Below are 18197 nucleotides of genomic sequence, written 5' to 3'. Positions count from 1 at the left end.
TAAAATACCAGGTTCAAAATGTAAAAATCATCATTTGAATATAAGAAAACATTATAAAAGCAGAGGGTTGTCAAAAGGGAGTTCAAGAGATATTCTGAAACCAATGAAAAATCAAGATCAAGTAGTAGCAACTATTTCTTTTTTTTTTTAAAGAAAATTTTATTTTCTTTTCTTTATTTTTTTAAAGAAAATAAAATTTTATTTTATTTATTTGACAGAGAGAGAGAGAGACAGCTAGAGAGGGAACACAAGCAGGGGGAGTGGGAGAGGGAGAAGCAGGCTTCCCGCTGAGCAGGGAGCCCGATGCGGGGCTCGATCCCAGGACCCCAGGATCATGACCTGAGCCAAAGGCAGACGCTTAACGACTGAGCCACCCAGGTGCCCCAGTAGCAACTATTTCTAATGTGTAACAGACACTGAAAATGCCAAGGGGAATATGAACAGAACTATTTCCTAAGGTGGAGAGGAACAGAGGAAGGAAGGATAGAGGTGGCTTCAGAAGTGGAGACACAGAAAATTAACTTACCACCTTCTTCAAATGCAAGTGAGAATCTCTTAGGAGAATTTAAGCACCATTAGCAGACACATCTTATAGCAGTTAATGCAATGCTTCGTATTTCAATGGAAAACTATTTTAGAGGTGAAAATGATGTAGGGATCAGAAGCGTATTCTGCTGAGACACGAGGTAATTGACACTCTCCCGAACTGGAAAAACACATTTCATAAGAAGGCATATAAAGTTACTGACTGAATCGAATTTGTGGTTCGAATACTTCATGCCTAGTGAAATAGCTTACCAGCTGCCACAACCCTGGGATCCTCATGAGACTGATGTCTCCCAGCCGCACGACTGTCTGCATTCTCATTCCACCAAAGAACATGAACTGCAGAAATAAACCAAAAACAGCATCTAAAGACTATGGCGTTACTACAAGTAAGAAATACAGAAAAATTAATCAGAAACATTAAGTCTTGTTCTTTAGATCAAAATAGTGGATATCAAAAAGGTAAAATTAAGTATGTTAGTAATAAGACTTCAGAGGGGGTCAGAGATTCGGGAGAGAAATTAATTAATCAAACTGGTTTTATAGATGAAGAAAAGGAAGGCTGGAAAGAAAAAAGTACCACCACTAAAGACACAATCAAGGCTAGACCCAAATTTTATGACTTTCTACTATATTTTACTTTATTTTAAAAAAATTATAAAGAAGATGTTTATTACTGAAAATTTGGAAGATACGAAGAAGAAAATTAAAAGTAGCATAATTTTAACAACTCAGAGAGAACCTCTACTGATATTTAGTGTATTTCTTTTAAAAAATGAGTAAAATCAGATTAAGGTCTTAGTGTATATTATGCTTAGTAGTATTTTTAAAAATCAACTAATGCTTATTTTCCATGGCAGTAACCTTAATTTTTTTTTTTTTTAAAGATTTTATTTATTTATTTGACAGAGAGAGAGACAGCGAGAGACGGAACACAAGCAGGGGGAGTGGGAGAGGGAGAAGCAGGCTTCCCGCGGAGCAGGGAGCCCGATGCGGGGCTTGATCCCAGGACCCTGGGATCATGACCTGAGCCGAAGGCAGATGCTTAACGACTGAGCCACCCAGGCGCCCCAGTAACCTTAATTTTTAATGACTATGTGAATTCCTCCTATGTTGCTATGTGACAACTTTTTTATCCCAACCCTTTATAGTTGATTATTTATATCATTCAAAATATTTCAGGATTCTATAAAATACTGAAATTTTTTTATAATTAAATGTAATATATGTTAGCCGTATAGATTTTGGAAAATGCAGATAAGCAGAAAGTAGGAGTCATTTCTACCACCCTGAAACAACTACTTTTCTATTCTGGTGCATCTCTTTCCATATTTATGTACATATGTATTTTTATATGTTTACATATTTATATACACAAAGCGTATACACTCTGTAAGGTACAGGACCTATATGATGTGTGTCTGTGAAACATAGTTCTCATCCATATTATTAAACACATTTATATTTTATTTTAGTAATTCTATGACTACTTTTTGTCTACACTTAAATCTATAATCCATGTGGATTCCAGTTTAGTGTATGGTGTGAGACAGACATCTAATAATTTTCAGTTTTTCCTCCTCTTGATATATTTTCCAACTTAAAAATACCTTTTTCTGTATATTCTGATTATTTTCTTAGGATACACTGCTAGAAGTTAAATTTCTGGGTAAAGATCAGAAGCTTGGCTTTGAGTGTGTTAGATGTGAGATATCCATTGGACATTAAATAGGAAGTTAAGGAGGCAAATCAATATGATGAGTCTTTCAAATATTTAGTTAGCTATTCTTAGTCATTTATCCTCCCAGATGAACTTTACATACATTTTTAAGAGTTTGCCATAAAAAACTCTCTGAAATTCTGACTGCAGTAACTTTCAACTTTAAAAGTTAAATGCCCCAAACAGATGTTTTAAATATAAATTCAGCAGGCACCTGCCTAGCTCAGTTGGTGGAGCATGTGACTCTTGATCTCAGGGTTGTGAGTGTGAGCCCCACATTGGGTGTAGAGATTACTTAAATAAATAAACTTTAAAAGCAAATAAATAAATAAATTCAGGTACGTATATTTACCTGTAAGCTGTGTATACCCACAATGAAGTGTTAAGAGGTCATTATTAATCATGCAAATGCATTATTTCTAGCATATATATATATATCAAATAACATTTTGGTTTTCTTATTCCTATGTCACTCATATATATATGAACATATGTGTGTGTACACACATATATTTATATATATTTATACACAGACACACATATATGAATGACGTGTTTGTGTATGTGTGTGTGTATCACACAGATGACATAAAAAGACCAAAATGTTAACAGTATTATCTCTAAGTAGGGGAAATATTTTCCCCCCTTAAGGCATCTCCATCTCTTTAGTATGTGTAAAAATATGTACTACTTTTTCATTCAAGACAATCTCTCTACACCAAATAATGTTATTTTAAAAAGTCAATAAAAGTATATTTAGAGGAAAAAAAGATGAAAGGACAGATACTTTCTTGAGGCTCTTTGCAGTTTTTTATCACTTTGATGTGTCATGGAAAACATGACATATTAACATTTGAAAAAGGCTTCATGAGGTGTTAACGTTCCAAACAAATAAGATATAAATCAGGTTTTTTCAACCCTTAAAATTATTTAAAAAAACCCTAAAAATTTGGCAATAAAAGTTTAAATATATACCACAATGGAAAAAAGAGACAAACTGACCCACGAAACTTAATAGATTACCAATATACTTTGCAATTTTATAGAAGAAATAGACAACTATACCTCTGTTGAGTGCTCCATATTCTGTGTGGAAAACTCCAACTAGTTTTGAGTAGCCTAGATCCACATGGGCATTAATTGCCCTTTTAAATGCATCACCCCACAAAGCTGGCCCACCTGGCTTCATCTGAAAAATAACCAGTTCATAGACTCCTAGAGTAGGGAGAAAAATAATTATTTTACAAAAGATATTCAAGAAATTTCTGATCAGGTTAGTTCAGTTCCACTGGAAGACTAATCTACATACACAGATTTGGAGGATCATAGACCTGTACATGTTTATGTAGACGTATTTATGAATTATGGCATTAATTTTCCTTGCTTTTATGTTTAGAAAGTCCTTGTCCAAGTTTAAGGATCACTTGTTAAGCTTATACAGAACAACAAAAAGGGAAGATATATAAAGCTATTATCTGAAAATTTTTTTAAAGATTTTATTTATTTATTCGAGAGAGAGAGACAGAGGGAGAGCACAAGCAGGGGGAGAGGCAGAGGGAAAAGGAGAAGTAGACTCCCTGCTGAGCAGGGAGCCTGATGTGGGACTCGATCCCAGGACCTGGAGATCATGACCTGAGCCAAAGGCAGATGCTTAACCATCTGAGCCACCCAGGTGCCCAAGTTTTGTCAATAAACAAATACTGAGCATTTATAGTAAGTCTAGGATTTTTTTTTTTTTTTTTTTTTTAAAGATTTTATTTATTTATTTGACAGAGAGAATGAGACAGAGAGCACATGAGAGGGGGGAGGGCCAGAGGGAGAAGCAGACTCCCTGCCGAGCAGGGAGCCCGATGCGGGACTCGATCCAGGGACTCCAGGATCATGACCTGAGCCGAAGGCAGTCGCCCAACCAACTGAGCCACCCAGGCGCCCATAAGTCTAGGATTTTTGAGCTCCCTGAACCTGCACTTTCAGGTAAGAAATGAATAAGAAAAGCATTTTCTGATCTCCCATATTTCCTCTTCTTTCCAGAGGAAATACTTTTTGTTTGTATAATTTCCCCCTACAGGATTCCTTTTTTTTTTTTTTTTTTTTTTTAAAGATTTTATTTATTTATTTGAGACAGAGAGAATGAGAGACAGAGAGCATGAGAAGGGGGAGGGTCAGAGGGAGAAGCGGACTCCCCGCGAGCAGGGAGCCCGATGCGGGACTCGATCCCGGGACTCCAGGATCATGACCTGAGCCGAAGGCAGTCGCTTAACCAACTGAGCCACCCAGGCGCCCCAGGATTCCATTTCTAATAGGAACAAACGATGGAGCTAATGATGTCTGAGTTTTTGAGTAGGGGAAAAAAAAAACGGAAACAACTGAAGGAGATGATTTTATTGTTTCTAAATATCCAGGTAAATACTTGAAAAGCATTTTACCTTCTGATCAGAAGTATGGGGCAGGTAGAGGAAGAGGAACTAGGGGACAAGTAGCTTTGAGAAGAAAAAAAAAAGCACAAAGTTACTAAAGAGTTATGAACAACAAAGAGGAAAAGAACCAAGATTTGACACTGTCCGAGAAGCCACTTAGTTTTTAGATAGTGCTGGAAGCCTGTGGAAAGGCCTGTGGAAAGGTGGATAAGGATCCAAACAAGACTTTCAAATCTCTTGTACTCTATACTACAAAGTTAGGAAAAATGGGGGAAATAAAATAACATTTGAATTAATTAATATTTCAAAAAATCTGACTTTTGTTTAAAACAATGTTAAGGTAAAGGTTTCCTTTTTTTTTTAAAGATTTTATTTATTTATTTGACAGAGAAAGACACAGCGAGAGAGGGAACACAAACGGGGAGTGGGAGAGGGAGAAGCAGACTCCCTGCCGAGCAGGGAGCCCGATGCGGGACTCGATCCCGGGACTCCAGGATCATGACCTGAGCCGAAGGCAGTCGCTTAACCAACTGAGCCACCCAGGCGCCCAAGGTAAAGGTTTCCTTAAATGAGCAAGAAAATAAAATCAGCAAGAAGACAAATCTTTAGTAATTATTTTTAAAATGAGAAATAAAAGGAAAACAAAAATGTTAAACTACAGTAATATAGCTTAACATTTTAATTCATTCCCCAACACAGTCTTACAGGCAAAAATACCCTTAATATTTTAAGATTAACTGTAATTTGTGTCTAAAAAATACCAAACTATGACAAAATATCACACATCATCTTTCACCTAACCATACTTGTCTGCTCCCAACCCTCAACTTTTCAACCTTTATTCCCCATGTCAACTTTTTTTTTTTTTAAAGATTTTATTTATTTATTAGAGAGAGAGACAGCGAGAGAGGGAACACAGGCAGGGGGAGTGGGAGAGGGAGAAGCAGGCTTCCCGCGGAGCAGGGAGCCCGATGCGGGGCTCGATCCCAGGACCCTGGGATCGTGACCTGAGCGGAAGGCAGACGCTTAACGACTGAGCCACCCAGGCGCCCCCCCATGTCAACTTTTTATATTTATACCTCAAATTTAAGAGCTTTTCCAAATTGGAAAAAAACATCATTCAATGTTCATTGTTTTAATAAGCAAAGATCTAAAATTTATTTATCTCTATAATCATAATATATTCCTATATAAAACACAACATTACTTTTCCCTAGGGAAGTTTAGTTTTTTAAGTAGACTCCATGCCCAGCATGGAGCCCAACTCGGGACCCAAACTCACAACCCGGGATCAAGACCCGAGCAGATATCAAGAGTCGGATGCTCAACTGACTAAGCCACCCAGGCACCCCTGGAAGTTAAGTTTTTATAGCTTGAAATCTTTAGTATTTTCTCCATCAGAATTCAAAGTAGCTAAGAGGGAAGGACCTACCTTCTTTTGCAGGCTTTTCTAATTTGCTCCATGGCACCAGGTAAGTGATCTCAGTCTCTTGTTCATCTATGAGAGCCAGATTTGGAATGACAGATTGTTGCCATTCCTTATCTTTGGCCACGGCTTTCCGAACTTCAGTTCGATGAGCAAAATTATCTATGGGACGAAAAGGAGTAAGAAAAATAAAAACTTAATTAAAATCACCTATACCTTTTCTGGATTTCATTCAACTCAGCAAATGTTCATTGAGGCCACATAAGGACACTGTTCTATCACTGTAGCTATCAACATAAATAGATGTGACATCTGTCCTCAAGTTTCTCATGGTCTAAAAGGGGAGTAGAAATTTAAACAACTAATGATAATGTCATGTAGTGGGCTTTATAGGCCCTACCACTTACTAGGTAGTTGTGTGACTTAGGTTAAGTTATTGAATCCTTCTGTGCCCGTTTCTTGTCTGTGAAATGGGGATAATGATATATTATCTCCTTCCAGGGTTGTTGTGAAGATTAAATGAATTAGTACACGAGAGGGGCTTTGAGCAGTGTTTGGCACCTAGATAGCACTCAATATATATTAATTATTCTTATTATTTGAGGCATTTAAATTACGGCGCCCGTTTAGAGAAGGACTATTTTTCTTTGGTGGTGGTGGTGAGTGGTCAGGTCAAGGTATACTCTGAATTAAATTTAACATAAATGAAAAGAAGATGCGCTTTTTAAGCCTCTTCTTTGAACAGCTTCTAAAGAAGGAGTGCTGATTTTCTTATTATCACCATTCTTTTTACCCAGTATTTATTTCTCTTATGTTTGATATTTAAACATTTACTAAACATTTAGGCCTAGTACTATATTTACTATGAGGGTCTCATTAAGACTGATGGTAAAAGAGTTTTCTATGGTTTACATTGGGGATCTCAGAGCTTAAGTGAGTTATATTAAGACTTTACTAGTGATTTTTTTAAAGGGACCTGAGTCCGCTGGTGGCACATTAAAGCATAAACTGTGTTTTAATGGGGTTTATTCTATTACAATAGGGAAAACCCCTAAATTAGGGCCATTTTAAATATGGAATGAACACTTTTCATATTAAAATACTTCATGACTATTAACTTTGGACACTGATGATCAAACACTAAATGAAGGTATTGAAATTCTCTGGATTTCATCAAGTCCTGATGTGGACTTCACAAAGATTAGACATTGGAGTAACAAACATCCTGGGGATTCGTGCAACCTGTTCTTCTTTGAATATTAAACCAGGGGTAAATCAACTTCAGTATGGGGAGAACTCTGATTGTCTTTACTTCCCTAGAACAGTAAATTCCCTGGAACCTTGGAATGCACAAATAACACAAAAATGATTTTCTCAACATAACAAATTATTAAATCTTAGCATTGGGTGAGGCCAAGAAGTTAACTATCATCCCCATCAACCTCTACTACTCTAAAGCCCCTACATATCTGAATTGTTTCTACTAAAATCCTGATATCCAGCCATAGCTTCAACAATAATAAAAAATAACTCTCCCTTCCTTTTGATCTTAACCTATTTGGGCTCTTGCAATCACTGCTTTAATTTTTTTCATAAATCGTCTTTATGACAAACCATTGTAAAATTTTTCTGAGCACTGAAGCCTAGCTCACAATTTTATGATTTGAAATATGAGATACCACACTTTTTCATTTATGGTAACATAAGGATTTGAGCAAAGGGTTGTTAAAGGTGTGCCACTGGGAGGAGAAATCACTGAATTCGTTTTTTGTTGTTGTTCCCCTTTTTAAAAGTTTATTTTAACCTATGGGTATTTATACTAATCTAGATCCGAGAGCTAAGTGTCAAGTAACATTTAACAGAATGAAAATCTATACTGAACCCTGAAGCTGGAAAAATCATACCATACTTCCAAATATGAAACACTTTATTCATTTGGCCTCCAAATTCTACACTCCAGTATCCAACCAATTCAGAGTGAGCTGTCCGAAGATGTATATTTTTCTTAACATTTTCCAGAAACTCATTCATCTTTGAGGGCTTAAGGCAATAGGTACGAAATTCATAGAATGTTCCATCGTATTGTCTGGGGCCCGTAGCAAAAGATGAGCACACCTGAAGAAAGATAAGGCAAATTTAAATATTTTGGGAAGGTAGGGTTTATAATATTGTTACAACCAAATCTGAATCTAGAAACAAAGGGCACGCATTAGACTCATAATCCATGTTTGTACTTCTTTTGTGATCTCTCTTTAGACATTTGTTTGGAGAAACGTCAATAAAGGTAAGTAGTCTTAAGTACGCTGAATATATAGTTACTGTTTCTTAGCAGGGATTCACTATTAGCCTTTTTTTCATGAAATTTAATCATAAGAAGGCACTGGGGTCTTAATAAGAGTCCTTTACCCAAGAACTACAATTAGGATTCTAATAAATTTGCAGATGTCTTCCCTTATTTAGCCAATATTCCATTTTTAGTCAATACTATATATGTTAGTTATGCATTTAAGTGAACTTTATAAAATATGCAGGTGTTTTGGCAAGCAAAATGGAAATGTGTTTACTTGCAAAAAACTCCCTTTTAGGTTTTTCTTAAAAATAAAAATTGCTATTCAGGTCAAAGTATTTCCCAAATCGAATGAAGTAGATCCCTGGTAAAAGATAGGAATGGAGCGTTATAATCTATCCAACTGCATTATAACATGGTGGTGGACTGGATGAATGCTATAAAGGGAAAATCAACAAGTTAGAATTGTCTGAATCATTATTAGGTTTAATTACAGATGCAATGTGAAGAAGGGCATTTAATCCATCCAATTTTGCCAGATTGACGAAAATATCCCTTAAGAACTGTTAGTTCTTGTTGTATTAGTTGTATGCTACTTATATAAAGTTTTCTTCTAATTTAGTCCTCCAAGTCTGAATAAACTTAACTTTAGATAGGAAATGCCCTGCCAGAGATTATCCTCTGTGTATATATACATGTGCATGAGTATACATTCACACCCACACAATCCTATGGCATTTTCACTTACAAATTCTTCTTACTGTAGGTTTGGTTATCATGTGCCAGTTTCATGAAGCTTATTATTATTATTTTTTTTTTAGTTTCATGGAGCTTATTAATCAAAACTATCAAAAGCTTTGGTACAAAGCTGTGGACAAATTTTGGGCTTATTTGACTACCTGGTACATCAAATGAAACCAGTAGACTTCTTTATCTGACATAATTTAGGTTAAAACACACAACTGTCGGGGCGCCTGGGTGGCTCAGTTGGTTAAGCGACTGCCTTCGGCTCAGGTCATGATCCTGGAGTCCCTGGATCGAGTCCCGCATCGGGCTCCCTGCTCGGCAGGGAGTCTGCTTCTCCCTCTCCCACTCCCCCTGCTTGTGTTCCCTCTCTCACTGTGTCTTTCTCTGTCAAATAAATAAATAAAATCTTTAAAAAAAAAAAAACACAACTGTCTATGTATTTCATCTGTGTATAGTATCATAATTATAATTATATATTTGAGTTCATTCCATTCATGTCCCCTGAGTTAAGTTCCTACTGCCCAAGTGTCTAAACTTACTTGAAAAGCAAGTATTCCCTCCAAAAACTATTGCAGATACTTCTATTTTTGCTGGACATGCTTTTTGTGTCATTTTAACCAAATTTTAATAAGAGAATGTTATCCAAATAAACAACTGCCTAGTATTATAGTTTAAAAAGTATTATAAATAAAATATATCAGAAAACGGGACAGTGTGGTATTTATAACAATTGCTTTTAAGTCGTTTTTCAGGGAATTTGTATTAGGAAACAAATACGTGGTCAAAGGCACGTATTTTTATTATCTTTCAAAGAAAAAACAGTAAGAGGGAAAAGCCCACAGAAAGGGTAACAGCAGTGAGATAAGTGAGTGTGCTTAGGGAGAGGTGATTTTTGTTAAGGGCAGAAACTACAACTGGGGTAGGATTCATGAGTGTTCTAGGCTCCCTTATCTCCAAATACGGGCTCATTTTCCATAAAGTATAAGTATTTCAAAATACTTTCAATTCACTTCCAATTCACCTGTGAGAACAACTGGCTGATATTTAAAAATCAAAGTTCAGAGTAAAGTTGTAAGGAATAACTCTTGGCCCTGCCCCAGTAGAGTGAGAATCAGGAAAGATCAGACTGGATTGCTAATCTTGGGTTAATGGGCCATCATTGGTTCCTCAGTTTTCAGCAGAAAGTCAGTGTGTAGAGTAGGTTCATCCCCTTCCGCTTGTACCCTTCCAGAAAAGAAGTACGAGCCTCAATATCAAAGGAAAAAATCTGTGGATTCACAGAATAGGCCAAGTCCCGACAGTTAAGGCTAAATCACAAAATCTATTGTGTTTTTCTCATCTAAGGTTAAGTGAGGTTATCATTCTGTTTGCTACGAGGTTCCTGGCCCTGCCTGGCTCAGCCACCACCCGCACGAGGCAGTGGGCAGCTGGGCAGGATGCTCCACCACTGGCATCCTGGCCCTCCTCTTCAGGGTTCTCTGCAAAACGCTCAGAAGTTGTGTACATATCGTTTAAATGGGGGAGGCCTGTTCTTTCGCCAGCGGCTGGTTGACCTACTTCTCCTCTACCTTCTGTCTGGAGCGGGCGGTGGCTTGTCAAAAGGACGAATCAAAAGGAAAGGCTCGACCAGCCAACACCTGGCACCGGCCCAACCTGGCGAACGCAGCGGGGCTGGGAAGCAAATGCGGGGCAGCGCGAGCTCCAGGAGTGTCCTCAGGGCCGCCTGGCACCTTAGGCCACAGAAGTCTTGTTCACGGCTGCTGGCGAGCTGGCCGGGAGGCGACACTGGCCAGCGCACCCTCCCGACTGGCTACACCCCTCCACGCACAACGCCCCAGCTCGGGGGTCTGGGACGCGCACTGGAAACAGAATCTCGGCGCGCGAACCGGCTGGGCGCATGCGCGGCACTCGCAAGTCTGGGCGAGCGAGCCGAGTAGCGCATGCGCGGGACTACTAGCTCCTCGCGGTCACCCTTCCTCCTCCCAAACCAGGGCTCGGCTTGGGCGCGTCTCCGCGGCCGGTACCTGAGGCGCGAGCTTCCACGCAGCCAGAGCCCTAGTCAGGCCGCTTCGGAGGACGAGCATGGCGGGGCTTCGAGCGCTGGGAAGGACAGCCAGCCGGTACCCTTTCTTAGATTCCTCCTGCTTACCCGCCTGGAAAAGAGCAGCGACTGGACTCCTGGCGGACGCAGGCTGCGACAGGACTCGGCGGCGTGAGCTCCGCCTCTGGTGCCGGGAGGCGTGGCGGCACCGCCCGGTCTGCTCGCGTCCTTCCCGGGCCCAGCGCCCGGCGCGTTTGAGCGGCACGTGGACTTTGGTACTCTGTTTCCTCAGACATTCTTACCCAACGTCAGAGGGGACATTAGGATTGGCTGAAGGCGGGGATCGTTCCTGTTCCACCTTTCTGAGCCCATCACCTCGTCTCCATGCGCAGTTGCGCAACAATTCTTGAGTTCGTGTGCAGAATGCGTGTTTGTCCTTTGAGAAGGGAGTATGATGCGTGCACGCGTAATGCTGTGCATTTAAAATCGTGGAGGTTTTTGCCCTGGTTAATCGTTAGTCGGGGTGATTTACGTAAAGACCTGGAGCCTTCACTTTTCCTCATGAAGTGCATCCTCTTTCCCTAATCGCCACCCCAGCATGACCTCCGAAGGCTTCTAATAATGATTGAAATTGTATTTTTCAGGAGCTCATTGGAATGGGGGCATCGAATTAAGTATTAAAAAGTCAAATAGTTTTGTAAGCCTTAAAAAAGCATACCAGCAGACCTCGGATCTTGTTCTCCGTATTCCTGATTATTGGTCCTCAGAATAACTATTTTCAACATCAATAACTATTTTCCACTTGTTTCTTCTAATGCTTTCTTCTCCTCTAAATTACAGGCTTTTCCTGGTGTGTCTTAGTATTTTCAGGTATAGATAGTATCTGTTGCTTGGAAAATGAGGATTTAGGTCTCTTACATACCACTCCCTCAAAATAACCTTCCCTTCCCCATCTGAATATGGGTACATTAAAAATTGTCACATTATTAATTTACAGTATATTAATGTTTACATTTTTATTACTAATTACATTACAGAGAACACAATTACACAATGCATAATCAGACTCACAATTACACAATAGTTACATTATTGCATACATTGAAATAATACTGCTTATACTGTCAAGAATAGGGAAATATTACAGGGATATCACCAGTGGTTGCATTGGTTGTGCCTTCTTCAAAGACTTGAATTATCTGTTCAGAGGGAGGCTTTTTAAAATTATAATTCCAAAGGGGGTGATTAAATTTTTCTGGGTGATGGGCATCGTTTTGAATGATATGCCTGGACTGGATCTGTGCCTGGACTGGATCTTTCTTTATGTTTCAATTTATTTTCTTAGACTTTGCCCCCTCCCTGGAATTAACAATTCATTCACTCATTCGGCCTCTAACTATTAAATTCCTTCTATGCCTCAGGTACTTTTCCAGAAACGGGTACAGGGGTGAGCAAAAGACATAGTCCCTGTCTTCTTGGAACTTACCGGTTCGGGGAAATATTAAGCAATAAAGAGAAAAATACATCAGCGATTCATAAATACTCTGAGAAAAAAACAATGTAGGATATGAACAGTGGGAAGTACTGAAGGGAGATAGCAGAGACTATTAGCTCTTTCCCATTACCATTCTCCCTGCTGTTCTCTTTTTAAAAAATTAAACATCTAGGTGCAGCTGTGTGACTAAGTCCTGGCCAGTGTAATGTGTTAGTGCATTTATAACCTACTATAAGTGAACCTAAAGCGGTGTAGGAGGAGCAGTTCTCTCCTTTGTTTCTTTCTTATTTCTTCATGCTGGAATATGGGTGTAATGGCTTGACTTCTTGAATTATGAGGTAGAGGCCACATGCTGGAGACGGGACAAGAGGAGAGAAGAGGCCTAGGTTCTGACACCATGGAACAGCAAGCTAAGAGTCCTGGACCGCCCATCTCTGGAGTTCTTTTACATGAGAAATCGTCTTCTAGTTTAAGCCACTGCTAAGTGGGTTACACCTATAATCTTAATCAATAGGAGTGTGACTACTTTTTTTCTCTCCCTCTTTGCTTTGTTTCTGTTATTTTCCTCATACCTATCATTTATTAATCACCAAACTTTTTGCCAACAGAATATACCTTTCATTATGTTAGTGAGCCCTCTTGCTCAACTGTAGACCCCAACAGTTAAAACCAGAAATAGACAAGACTGCTTAACTCATGCTGTTAACTAAAATTATGCTTATTTCTTAGCGTACTTTCTTGAAGCATGATGAAGTTCTTTTTCAAGGACCCAGAACATCCCAAACACCACATCGGAAAAGCCCTGATAGCAACGTGATGCCTAGAAGACCATACCCACAGGTCCTCTTCTTCTGCCTGTGATCATGGGCTGAACACATACCAACCCTCACCCACGATCACAGGCTGTCTGCCTGCTCTCTTGCATGTATCCTCCTACCAACCTCTCCTTATAAAATTGTTAAGTGTCCATGTTGGGGGCAGAGAGGTCGGTTGTTAAGTCTTGAGCTTACCACCTCCCCTGGCTGCCAGTACCCACAATAAATTTCTCCCTTCTCTTTTCAAAACCCTTATCTCTTGAGTTACTGGCTTCTCAGATAAACTCTTGTGATGAGTTTATCTGACTGTTCTCCAACAGTGTTGGCAAACCCAGCCAGGAGCTATGCTTTCAATTTGTCCAGTCCCCTCCGAATTCTCTGGGATGGAATAATTCGCCATGGCAGTGTACCAGGGCTTACCCATTTGTTTACTGAGTTAGCAGCTGTGATGGATCTTTTGGTAACAAATATGATTAAACCTATTAATCAGCTTTTCAGTGTCATCTTTTAGAGTTATCTTTAGAGAGTTCTTTGTTCTCTTGCTCCAGTGTGGACTAGTCCTCTAAGATGGCATGGTAGCAATTCTGGGATCTCCTTTGCTTTGTGTTGGACTTCCTAGTGTCCGGATTTTGTTTCTTTTTCTTTTAACTTCTGATTTTAGGACAGGGTACATGGGAATTAAACTTCTGAGATTTGTATCTATAAAACATGCTTTATTCTACCAGCCCTCTTGATGCATATTTTGGGACGGTGTAAAATTCTACATTGGAAATAACTTTTCCTCATATTTTTAAAGGCAGTGCTCCATTGTATAATACCTTCTAGTAAGAAATTCATGCCATTTTGATTCCTAATTCTTTGTATGTGACTTGCTTGTTTCTGTCAGTCTCGCTGGAAACTTTTGTTTTTCTCTTTGTTCCTGGGTGTTCTGAAATTTCACAGTCATGTGCCATGGAGTCGATATTTTTTTTCATACAGTGTTCCTCACTCAGTGTAACCTCATAATGTGGACACTCTTCAATCCTGAAATTTTTTTGTTTCTTGGATTTTTAAATTTTCTTCTCAATCTTCGGAACTTCTGTTAATCAAACATTGTACCTCCACTTGATCTTCTAATTTTATTCTTTCTACTGTTTTACGTATCTACTTTTTTGGCCTATGGTTTTGGGGATAAAGTACCATAATTTTATCTTCTAACTCATTTAGTTTAAACTTATACTTTCACAGTATTTATTCCCCAAAGCCCCTTTTTTATCCCTTCCCCAGAATATTTCTTTATTTCTCTCTCTCTCTCTTTTTTTAATCAGAAATAATATACTCTTTTTGTTTCATGGGTTCATAATTTCTATCTCAGAGGACATTAATTACAGGTGTTTATTTTTTAGTTATTGTTGTGGGTCTTCTTCCTGAATTGTTTCAAGTTTTATTATCATTTGATTTGTTTTCTGCCATGATACTAGTGTTTTTCCTAAAATAGTTTTGTATTTTTAATCCTTGGTTATCAACTCGTATTTTTCAGTGAGACAAAAAAAATTTTTTTTGAAAGCTTTTTGAGTATAGGTGTGGCCTGTCAGATAGTGGGCTTCACTGTAGGGTTTTCTGTAGGCTATCTGTTATTTCATCGAGGGGAAAAACTCCCATTTGTTTTCACCCATAGTCATTTTTTTTAGGTTTAGTCAGTTACCCCAAGCGTGGAAACTTCCTTACTGCCAGTTTTCTGTGACTGAGGAGGGAAGAAGGCTGGATATCTCACTATTTGGTAGGTAGTCATTCACTTAATAATTTGTTCTGACCCCTTCAGCTATATATGGTACTTCTGAATGTGGTTCACCTTTTTAAGAATATATTAAATAGGACAGGCTAAACTGCTGTAACAAATAGATACCAAATGTATAATGTCTCAGACACAACAGGATTTTATTTCTTGTTCCTTAAGAATCTAAAATGGGTTTTCCTTGTCGGCAGGCAGCTCTTCCATACATAGTGAATTAAGGATCCAGACTTCTACCTAGTGGTTTTGCCATCCATGGACACCCCATCATCAACTTCATCTAGCCAGCAGAAAGGTAGAGAGAATTTTCCAAGATGAAAATACTTAACTAACAGATCACTATCTGTGAATCACTATCTGTGATTCATTATCACTGTAAAATTCATGGCTATTACTTAGAGAGGGAAATTATTGGTAAGTGCTGCTAGGTGCCTAAGACAATCTCCTATTCACTCACAGGTTTTAATCATCCTCAAAACCCTGTGAGTTCAGCTTTACCTCCAAGTGAGCAAGGTGAAGTTCTGAGAGAATTAAGTTTCTTAGGTTCACTGCTGCTAAGTGGCACATTCAGGGTCTAAAGCCAGATTATAAAATCAGTTCATTTAAAAAATTTTCATTTTTAAAATATGTGTGGTAGAATATAGCCTCTAAAAACCATTTAAAAACATGAAATGTTTTTATATGACATTTTGTTTTGAAAAAAATCCCTGAATTGCCTAGAAGATACAGAAAGTATGTTGAAAATTATCATTGTATATCTTAAACTTCTGGCAAGTAGTCCAAAACTAGATAAATCTGGAATATTAAAATAGGCTAATGTGATATAGACCAACTGGGTAGTTATTTTAGATTGGGTGGACTAAGGTTGCCTAAGGTAAATGTAATGTGTCAGTATACTTTAAAGAATAATACACTGAATGCCTATTACCCTGCTGCCAAGAAAGAAATAAAATATTGTCAGTAATTTAGAGGCCCAATATATGTTCCTTTCGGGTCACATTTTCCTCCCTACGACACCTTCCCCAACCTCCTTGCTTCAAACAACCATGACTCAGAATTTTGTTTTAATCATTGCATTCATTTTCTTTGAAATTCAACTATATTTGTGTGTAACTCAAAACAATATATTTCATTGGTTTGCCTAGTTTAGAACTTTCTATAAATGGAATCAGACTATTTTTGTCTGTCTGTTAGTTGATTCTTAGCTTCTTTTTTTTTTTCAAAGATTTTATTTATTTATTTGACAGAGAGAGCAAGAGAGCACAAGCAGGGGAGGAGCAGAAGGAGAGGGAGAAGCGGGCTCCCCGCTGAGCAGGGAGCCCGATGCGGGGCTCGATCCCAGGACCCTGGGATCATGACCTGAGCTGAAGGCAGACGCTTAACCATCTGAGCCACCCAGGTGCCCCTGATTCTTAGCTTTGACATAGGTTTTTGAAAATCATGTATTTTGATGCAGCCATAGTAATTAGTACATTTCTCTGCTATATGCTGTTCCATTGTATGGATATATATTTGTCCATTTGATGTTATGAACAAAGATTTTTTTTTTATTCTTATGTTAATCCCCATACATTACATCATTAGTTTTAGATGTAGTGTTCCATGATTCATTGTTTGTGCATAACACCCAGTGCTCCATGCAGAATGTGCCCTCCTCAATACCCACCACCAGGCTAACCCATCCTCCCACCCCCCTCCCCTCTAGAACCCTCAGTTTGTTTTTCAGAGTCCATCGTCTCTCATGGTTCGTCTACCCCTCCGATTTCCCCCGCTTCATTCTTCCCCTCCTGCTATCTTCTTCTTCTTCTTTTTTTTTTCTTAACATATATTGCATTATTTGTTTCAGAGGTACAGATCTGAGATTCAACAGTCTTGCACAATTCACAGCGCTTACCCGAGCACATACCCTCCCCAGTGTCTATCACCCAGTCACCCCATCCCTCCCACCCCACCCCCCACTCCAGCAACCCTCAGTTTGTTTCCTGCAATTAAGAATTCCTCATCATATCAGTGAGATCATATGATACATGTCTTTCTCTGTTTGACTTATTTCACTCAACATATTTGACCCTCCAGTTCCATCCATGTCGTTGCAAATGGCAAGATCTCATTCCTTTTGATGGCTGCATAATATTCCATTGTATATATATATATACCACATCTTCTTTATCCATTCATCTGCCGATGGACATTTTGGCTCTTTCCACAGTTTGGCTATTGTGGACATTGCTGCTATAAACATCAGGGTGCACGTACCCCTTCGAATCCCTACTTTTGTATCTTTGGGAACAAAGATGTTTTGAATTTTTTAATAGATAGTTCCTGTTTCCATATTTAGAATTTCTCTAGGGCAGGGATTTTTAAACTTTTTTATGCCATAGAACCCTTTGGAAATCTTTTTTTTTTTTTTTTTAATTTTATTTATTTGAAAGAGAAAGAGCAAGGGGAAGAGAGAGAGAGAGAGAGCATGAGCAGGGGGAGGGGCAGAGGGAGAGGGAGAAGCAGGCTCCCCACTGAGCAGGGAGCCTGACATGGGGCTTGATCCCAGGACGCTGGGATCATGACCTGAGCCCGAAGGCAGACACTTAACTGACTGAGCCACCCAGGCGCCCCAACCCTTTGGAAATCTTGTAGGCCTATGGAACTGTAGGGGCTGAGGGCAGGTTACTCCAAGATTGGCCACTTTGGGGGCGCCTGGGTGCTCAGTTGTTAAGCGTCTGCCTTCAGCTCAGTCATGATCCCAGGGTCCTGGGATCGAGCCCTGCATCGGGCTCCCTGCTCAGCAGGAAGCCTGCTTCTCCCTCTCCCAATCCCTCCCCCTCTGCGTGTGTTCCCTCTTTCACTGTGTCTCTTTCTGTCAAATAAATAAATAAAAATCTTTAAAAAAAAAAAAAAAAAGATTGGCCACTTTGGCATGAAGATTATTTTGAGC

General features: G+C 39.1%; 1 protein-coding gene across 2 annotated transcripts; it reads right to left on the bottom strand.

Moving 5' to 3' along the window:
- Positions 1–324: 324 nt before the first annotated feature.
- On the bottom strand, positions 325–11312 carry LOC110581389 (protein NipSnap homolog 3A-like). 2 transcript variants are annotated; one of them, XM_021691208.2, is made up of 6 exons: positions 11168–11312; positions 8014–8224; positions 6116–6271; positions 3332–3481; positions 799–885; positions 325–706 (listed from the first exon to the last, which is right to left on the bottom strand). In XM_021691208.2, the coding sequence occupies exons 1-6, from the start codon at positions 11225–11227 to the stop codon at positions 630–632; spliced, it is 741 nt and encodes a 246-aa protein (XP_021546883.1). In that variant the 5' UTR covers positions 11228–11312; the 3' UTR covers positions 325–629. The 2 variants fall into 2 exon arrangements, with proteins under 2 accessions (XP_021546883.1, XP_021546886.1); XM_021691211.2 differs by lacking the exon at positions 3332–3481.
- Positions 11313–18197: the final 6885 nt, after the last annotated feature.

Source organism: Neomonachus schauinslandi, chromosome 13 (genome assembly GCF_002201575.2).
Source record: "Neomonachus schauinslandi chromosome 13, ASM220157v2, whole genome shotgun sequence".
Classification (NCBI taxonomy): Eukaryota; Metazoa; Chordata; class Mammalia; order Carnivora; family Phocidae; genus Neomonachus; species Neomonachus schauinslandi.
This window is presented reverse-complemented; position numbering and strand designations above follow the sequence as displayed.